Source organism: Pelophylax lessonae (genome assembly GCF_965119305.1).
Source record: "Pelophylax lessonae genome assembly, chromosome: 4".
Taxonomy (NCBI): Eukaryota; Metazoa; Chordata; class Amphibia; order Anura; family Ranidae; genus Pelophylax; species Pelophylax lessonae.
Window position 1 is genome coordinate 642634747 of NC_138771.1, and position 9204 is coordinate 642643950.

A 9204-nucleotide genomic window follows, 5' to 3' on the forward strand; every position below is an offset into this window, starting at 1 on the left:
GAGATAAACTTGTATTTATTATTACTAATGATGATGATGTCAGATTTTGTCAGTAGGCATGAGGAAAACTGGAAAATTTTTGGGAAACTGCTAAAAAAAAATTACACATTTTCACTTTTCAGTAAACGCAAGTCAACATGAAAGAAAAAGGGCTTTTCATTTTTTTTTCTTTGAGTCATATTTTGTTTTTATTGCTTTTATGGTGTGTTGCATATTAAGACTAGTTTTTTTTGTTTGTTTGTTTCTTTGATTTTTTTTGTTTTTATTTTACTATAGGAATAATAGTGTGAATAGCAACTTTAAGAGCCGGTTCACACACAGGCGACCCGACTTGCCGGGGTGACCTGTGAAGTCGCGGTGCACAGCGCGCAACGTGACCTCGGAGTGACATGCACAGACTTCATATCATTGAAGTCAATGCAGGTCGCTCCAGGTCGCCCCAAAGTAGTACAGGACCCTTTTTCTAAGTCGGAGCGACTTGTGTCGCTCCTATTAGAACGGGTCCTGTGCTAATCTATGGCAGGCGACCCAAGGCGACTTGTCAGGCGACCAAGTTGCCTGACAAGTCGCCCCAGTGTGAACCGGCTCTAAAACTTTATAGTGCACGATTATTATTATTTTTTAAGTAGCTCTAAATTGCAAAGGGACTTTTTCCCCAAAAAAGTTTGGCATACACAAAATCTGCAATTTCATAGAGAAATCATGTTTACCAAATTACCATACTTTCATGCGAGCAAAACACAATGATCACTGTTGGTGGCTATAGCCGACGGTAGATAATGCATGAAAAAAATCAAACAGGCTGGTTGTACTGAAGCTGATTAATGAATCAACTTTGGTACAACCAGCCTGCCCATAGGTGGATTGATGGTTCCTGCTGAATCAGCCAAGATTCAAACTATCTATGGCCGACTTAAAGCGGTGTTCCAGCCTCACCCCCTCCAAAAATTAAAAGTCAGCAGCTACACATACTGTGGCTGCTGACTTTTAATATTAGGACACTTACCTGTCCTGGAGTCCAGCGATGTCGGCACTGCAGCCGAAGTTTCCATTGGCTGTCGAGTGCTGCCGCCGCCATTGCTGGTGAGGGAATCCCGCAGTGAAGCCTTGCAGCTTCACGAGCGGGTCCCTAATGCACTTGCGCAAACTGCGCTGCACATTTGGATTGACTCTGTGGCGGGGGAAGGAGGAGGGGGCCAGACTTCCGAGGGACGGCGCCGCAGGGCCATCTCCCAGAAGTGGGGAAGAGTACCTGTCAAAAACAAGTACCCGTTCCCCCCTTCCCCCAGAAAGGTGCCAAATGTGGCACCGGAGGGGGGGAGGAAACAAATGAGTGGAAGTTCCCCTTTTGGGTGGAACTCCACTTTAAGAAAAGGAAGAATCTGGGCGGAAAAAAGTCAACTGAATAGTGACTGCAGCCATTCAGCCACAGTCACTGTCTGGGTATTTTAATGGCTGTGAATGCCAACTGTCGGATTACAACAGCCGTCGGCGGGGAAGATTCATCCATCCAAGCTGTGGATGGAGGAATGAGGGAATCTTTACGTCAACATTTTAAAAACATTTTTTTTTACACTTACCATGCAATAATTCCTGCCCCCACAGATGAACACTTCTCTGTCTGTGGGGTTTATTCTTCTGGGATTTCAAGAGTTCCATGGTCTACAGGATTATCTTTTCACTTTTTTCCTTTTGATTTACATATTGACCATATGCGGAAATCTTTTGATCATCGTACTGGTGGCCAATACAAAGAAGCTCCAAACTCCCATGTATTTCTTCCTTACTCTACTTTCTTTATCAGACCTAATACTGAGCACGGATATTGTGCCCAACATGCTTCATGTGGTGGTCAACGTGAGGACTAATATATCTTTTGTTGCCTGCATCACTCAGTTCTACTTCTTCTCCTTTTCAGAATGTTCAGAGTGTCTTCTCCTTACAGTCATGTCCTACGATCGCTACTTGGCCATCTGTAACCCCTTAAATTATATTTCAATCATGAATAACATATTCTGCAAGAAACTTATTGTGACGGCTTGGATGTTGAGTATTTCTATATCATTTATCAATGCCCTGTCTGTAGGGTTACTTCAGTTTTGTGGCACTAATATTATTGACCATTTCTTCTGTGATTATTCCCCTTTGATAGAATTATCGTGCTCGGACACCTCATTAGTTCAGTTGGAGGTTACCCTGCTTAGTTTTCCTGTACTAATTATTCCTTTTATTATTATCACTTTCTCATACATAAACATCATCAAGATCATTCTAAGGATTCCATCTAATACTGGGAGGCAGAAAGCCTTCTCTACCTGCAGCTCCCATCTCACTGTTGTGTCTACCTATTATGTAACCCTAATGGCTATGTATGGCTTTCCAATCAAAGGGTATTCCCTCAAAATAGGCAAAGCCTTATCTTTGCTGTACACTGTGGGGACTCCACTAATGAATCCTATTATATATAGCTTGAGAAACAAAGATATAAAAAATACTTTAATAAAGAATTGTCAAATGTTTTGTAGAATTTTCTCTTAGAATACAATGGACGTGACTTCCCAGTAAACTGTTTTGTACAGTCAGAGCCCTCTTAAACCACTTGACCTCTGGAAGGTTTTACCCCCTTCATGACCAGACCATTTTTTGCTATTCAGCACTGTTCTAATTTAACTGACAATCGCTCAGTTATGCAATGCTGTACCCAAATTACATTTATATATAAAAAAAAATAAAAAATTCACACAAATAGAGCTTTCTTTTTGTTATATTTGATTACTACTGAGTTTTTTTATTTTTTATTATAGTATCTAAGCAAAAAAGATTGAACCTTTGAAAAAAAAAAAAACAATATTTTCTACTTTCTGTTTTAAAACATATTCAATAAAAAAAAAAATCAAGGCCAAAATGTGTTCTTCTACATGTCTTTGTTAAAAAATCCCAATAATTGTATATTAATTGTTTTGTATGAAATCTATAGCATCTACATACTATGGTATATATACTTTAATTTATGCAAATATAGAAGCTATACTGGTAATGGTGGTCAAAAGCGACTTATAGTGGGACTGTGGTAGTGTTACGGGCAGTCTGGCACTAACAGACACTGGCTGGGAGGAACACTATCTGCCTAACTAACACTGACATCGCTAGTGGCATTAATACAGTGATCAGATATAATACTATACTAATGACACTAGATGGGAAGGGGTTAAAATATAGGGGCAATTAAGGGATTTACTGTGTGCCTAACAACTGTAATTTGTTATATAAGTGCTGCTTTTACTAATTTTTTCTCCCTGCTTTTCAGGGAGTGGAAAAGCCAGATCGCTGCTCTGTGTACAGAGTCAAGCGTGTTTGTAAACATGGGGCTCTGTGCTGTGATTGGACACAGACGATCAGCAGGTATCAGCCATAAATCATTGGCTTAAATCTGCTGACAAAATTGCACCAGCCACATCATGGGTCAGCAGGGGGTGTGCGCATGTGGTTAGACACAGCGCGGCAACAGATGGGAGTGTTTATTTACGCTGCTGAGCCTGCAGAGTGGCAAGTGGCTAAACCATAATATTTAAGGGGTTAACTGTGTGCCTAACAACTGTAATGTGTGAAATATGTGCTGCTTTTACTAAGAGAGCGGGCTGTTTTTTCTCCCTGCGTTTCAGGGAGTGGAAACAGCCAGATTGCTTCTCTGTGTACAGAGTCATGTATGTTTCTAAACACGGGGCTCTGTTCTGTCATGCTTAGTCCCGGTTCACACTAGGGCGACCTGTGAGGCGACCTGGTCTCCTCACAGGTCGCCTCCCATAGGGAAGCTGTGGACCCGTTCTAATAGGAGCGACACAAGTCGCTCCGACCTAGAAAAAGGGTCCGGAGCTTCTTTGGGGCGACCAGGAGGCGACCGCCATAGACTTCAATGTTATGAAGTCCGTGGCGGCCGCTCCGAGGTCGCGGCGCGCTGCTCGCACTGCAACCTAGGAGGTCGCGGTGCGAAGTAGCGTTGCCCCTATGTGAACGGGGCCTTGCCCCCTGGTCATGCTTACCCCCTGGTTAGGTTTATGTTAGGTTAGTGCATTAACCTAACCAGGGGGTAAATGTGACATCATCTGTTGGGGACTGGACAAGACATTACCCCATTGGAGATTACCAGTCCACATGGGGGTTCTGTTTACTTTTTCACCTATACCAGCCTGAGAAGTATGAGCCTCTGAGCATACTGATTATCTGGTATACATCTGTACACCCTCCACATGATGATGGGTCACCCTCCCTCCCCCTGGCCTATATGTTGATTTTATGGGGCTATTCTCAATAGCATCATGTTCTATCCCATATGGTCCCCCGTGTTCGCCGGGTGGAAGTAATTTGGTCGAGTTATCTCTTGATTCCGGTGACCATTGTGCCAATTGAGTGTTTATCCTCCTGAAGAAGCGGTCATTAGCACAAAACATGTAGAGGAACAAGTAGTAACAGAAGTGGATTCATTACAATATGTTTTGAGTGCAATAAGTATTAATGGGATATTGCCGAATACCTAGTTGAAAGTGCTATTAGCCTTTTCTACTGTCTGTAAATGTTTTTTTCTACAGTTCACTTTTTAACAACAAACTACATTTTTGAATAAAATTGATGTATTTTTATATATAGCTTTATTGTATATGATTTTATATATATATATATATATATATATATATATATTTTTTTTTTTTTTTTTTTTTCACTTTCAATAATTTTTATTGAAAATATTTGAACATGAACAAGTTTCAATACAAACATGTAACATAGGAGTGACACAATATCCATTTGAAAATAAAAAAAACATATGAAGTGGTCCACAAAAAAAAGAAGGTCAATAGATAGAGCAGATCATTTCAGAAAATGGAGGAGACATTGGTCCCCACATGGCATGAGCAAATGGTTTACAATTAATGCTGGCCATACACTAGCTGAAAGATCGTTCGAAAATCTGTCATTTGGTCAGATCATTCGTTTATCGTCCAGTTAATGGGCACAAATAGAAAATCGTTTTTAACTTTTCAGAGCCCAAAAAGCGAAGCAACAGTTTTGAAAATCTGCCGGCCGAACGATAAACAAATGATAAATTGAAAAAGTTAATGTGTTTCTTGGCCAACCTGTTTGCACTAGGCATATGTGACAAACTGATTGTTTTGAAATGCAGTCATTACATGATGGCACGATTATCTGCTCTCACGGCCAATTTTTGCGATTTTCGAAAATGAGTTAGCCCGACATTTCGGCTAGTGTATGGCCAGCATTAGGCTACAAATATAAGAGATTTCAGAGGAGAGTGGGTTATCCACTCTTATATGTCCAGTCTCCAAAACAGAGTATGGTGCTTGTAGAACTTAGCACATGGAGGGGGGTACCCAAAATTGGTTAGTAAATCCCCTATTTAAGGACCTGCAGTAATATAGGATATCGGTAGTGCGGAGAAACCAGTAGAGATTTAGGGGGAAGCCCAAGAAGAAAAGAAGAAGTGGGGAGGAGTAAGAAGAGAAAAGACCGGTGCCGGGGTGGGAGTTAAGCGGATTATAATGACATGATACAGTGGTAGATTAATGTATGAACTCCAGGGTTTATTGTATAAGATTTTTATACCCAAGGTGCCTAGAAAGTCCAACATACATACCTTCCTCTCCCCCCTTTTGATACCCGGAGACTACTTTATTTGGGGAAATAGTCGTCTGCTTCCCACCAATCACTTCAATTATTCATGGATGTTGGTGCCATCTAAATAGACTATTAATTTAGAGTTTAATTCACTCTCTATCTTTTTTAACATGTTATATTTGGCAGAGAATAGATAGTAGATAAGAAATGTATGCGTTTGTTCCATTTGTTCTTTTGTTATTCTCCCTATTTGTAAAATTGTTAAAAACAATAAAGATATAAGAAAAATGCCCTCACAAGCTGGAAACTTTTATAGATACAGAGAAAAACAAAATTGTATTTTACTTGATAGAATTTACTAAAATACAACGGTGCACAAAATCAATAATAAATTCAAAAGAATTGTGCCTAGTTGATTATTACTTTTGTCAGGATTATTGGGGGTGATTGATTAATTAAATAATAGAAAAAAAAATGATTTTAAAAGCCATGTATATTTCATATTATGCATAAGAGATTCTGAACAGGATGGCTTCCATCTTGTTTTTAGGGTGAAATAAAGTTCATTTTCAAAATGTCTCTTACAAGCTCACAAAACAGAATAGAATTTAAACAGAGGTCTTGGTATCTATGTAATCGTAAATAAGAGCCCTTTTGATATCTCTATCAGATAAGACTCAGTCAGTCTGGCGCTATGTTAAGGGGGTGATATCTCAGTCTGTCTATGAGTATATAACAATGGACAATACCCCAGTATACTCAATCATATATCGTGATTACATGTCTGGTGAATAAATATTTTTATATATATTCCATGCTGTAGACTGTACTCAGTACTAAGATTGGTATATGCTTTTAAAAAGAAATTAATCAATTAAAAAGAATTCTCGACATATTGATTTATGGCAATAGGTGAAGACTCTCCTTTTTCACAGATCTTTGCTTATTAACCATAAATACACTGCTATATTCAGAGCAGTATAAATATTCTGACATAATGAAGTACGAGCGTGAGATATTTATTATTAAATATTCTTACACTTTTATTATTATTATTATTATTACTATTATTATTATTAATAATAATAAAAATATTATTTTAATACAAAATGTATATAGTGCCAACAGTCTACGCATCGCTTTACAATCAACAGGGAGACAGTTTAGTTGCAACATAATAAAATAAAATACAAGAGGGTTAAGAGGGCTAATAAGAGCTTATCATCTAAAAGGGAGGGTCGAGTGATACAAAAGGTAATACTGTAACAGTGGGGAATGAACTGTGTAGAAAATAAAAGTACAGTTTTTAATTGGAGGCAGGATAAGCATTTCGAAAAAGACTGTTTTTCAGGGATCGCCTATAAGTGAACAGAGCAGGAGATAGTCAGAAAGACTGGGGTAGGGAGTTCTTAAGGATGGGAAAGTCTCAGGAGAACTCCTCCAGGCAGGCATGGGAGAAGGTGACAAGGGAGCTAAAGAGCAGGAGGTTTTAAAGTTTTGGTAAGAACAAAGAGAAGGATTTGGTTGGTATTTTGGGACTAGGTAATGATGTAGCTGGGCGCAGAGTTGTGGATGGCTAAGTAAGTTCTTAGTTAGTTAGTATTTCAATTTTATTTATTGGGTGAGTGGAAGCCAATGGAGGGATTAGCAGAAAGAAGTAGCAGACACTGAACATTAAACACTGAAGTTGATTGAACTGAAGACACTGACTATTTTTGCCTCTTTTGGCAAGAAGGTGGCTGAGGATTGGATCCTTGCATCCCTGGGTTCCTAGGTTTGATTCCTGCCAGGGTTGTCTGCATAGGTTACCTCATACAAAGTGAAAATACATATTTAATTGTAAGATGTTCTGTTGCTGAAGGTTGTGGGGGTAAACCTCTGTGGGTATGAAGTGCAGGCTATGCATTGCAGCAGTATGCTGAGCTATTCTGGGAGGAAACATTTCTGCACAATCTTGCTATTCCTTTTTTCCTCATGTACATTCCTATTGGCAATAAAGCTACTCATCCTAGCGATATTCTAATATAATTGTGTAAAGTGGGTCTTAGTGGCAAGGTATGGCCAGGGGCTGGCCCTACCATGGGTCCCGCTGGGTCCATTGGACCCAGGCAGAACTTTGAGAGGGGCAGCAAACTGACACCCAAGATTTTTCTTCCAGCAGTTTTGTGTGTGACAGCTGCCCCCCGGGCCGCTCCACTGCCCTGTAAAAAGGCGGCCCTGCTGCCTTCAACACACAAACTCATAGTTGCAGGGTGTAAGGGTGCTCACACACAGTCTAACACTGGCTGTTAAACACCCAAGCACACATGAAGAGCTCAGGTGTGTGTACTGCCGGTGTATGGCACTAGTCTAAAGGCCCGTGAACACATGTCGAAATTTGGCCGGGAACTTTCGTCCGACGACCGATCTGCCGATTTTCGGCTTGTTAGTATTCTGCTCTCGACAACCGACTCCGACTTTTAGGCCGAAAAAATTCTGGTGTGCAGGCTATACAATTTTTGTCCACCGTCCAAACACTTCCGATTTTCGTGCAGTCAGTACAGATTTCGACAGGGAAAAATCTTATGAGCAAGACTGGGCATGCTCAGAGATGAAAGACCACGAAGAAAGCAATCCAACACATGACATGACTTTTGAAGTTTAATGATGTTGGACGACAAAATTCGTGTGCAGTCTAGAGCACATTCAAACCAACAGACACCACTCTGGACAAAAGACGAATGACCGGTCGGCAGAAATTAGTTGCGTGTATACGAGGCTTTATTTTCAGAACAGCCCAGCATGCAGCCATGGCAGGATGGTTTGAAATGTTTCTGAAGGTTTATTCAGGCACTTTAAGGTACCCACGCTTCATATTTGCAGCCTTTACCCCCTTACCTCATAAATCAGATCTTTATCAAATTGATCCTAGAGCATATGTTTACTTTTATGACTGTTTACTGGCAGACATATCAGTCTGGCTGTCATACCACTTCTTCAAACTCTATTTATCCAAACCAAGCTCATAATATTTCTTCTTCCACATGCCCCTTCCCCTGACTTCTCTGTCAAGATCGATGGCGCATTTATCAACCCGTCCCCACTTGCCAGGTGCTAGGTGTTATCCTAGACTCTCCTTTTGTCCCCACATCAAATCACTGTCCAATGCATGCCGCATGAACCTCTGCAACTTCTCCACCAAAATTCCCCTTCCTAACCAATGATACCACAAAGCTTCTAATTCACTCTCTGTTCATCTCTCACCTCAACTACCTCCTCATTGGTTTACCTTTACAGAGGCTATCCCCCCTTCAGTCCATCATGAATGCTGCTACTAGATTCATCCAAGTCAAAGAAGCCAGGGGATTTCCAGTCCGGTCTACCAGATGCATCCACCTTATCAACCATTCCGTGTCTGTAACCCCATCTCTGCCTATTCTTCCACTGGCTTCCACTCTCCCAATGAATTAAATTTGAAAAATATTAGCTAGCAACGTACAAAGCCATCCGCAACTCTGCCCCCAGCTATATCAAACTTCACAAACCATTGTGGGAAGTGGCCTGTACATCGTCCATGTTCATTTTCAAGCCTTGAAG

At 40.5% G+C, this 9204-nt stretch overlaps 1 protein-coding gene across 1 annotated transcript; it reads left to right on the top strand.

Moving 5' to 3' along the window:
* Nucleotides 1-1605: 1605 nt before the first annotated feature.
* Nucleotides 1606-2538, top strand: LOC309552925 (olfactory receptor 11L1-like; the record flags this gene model as incomplete). Its single annotated transcript, XM_082253832.1, has 1 exon — nucleotides 1606-2538. One exon carries the CDS (start codon nucleotides 1606-1608, stop codon nucleotides 2536-2538), a length of 933 nt encoding a protein of 310 aa, XP_082109958.1.
* Nucleotides 2539-9204: the final 6666 nt, after the last annotated feature.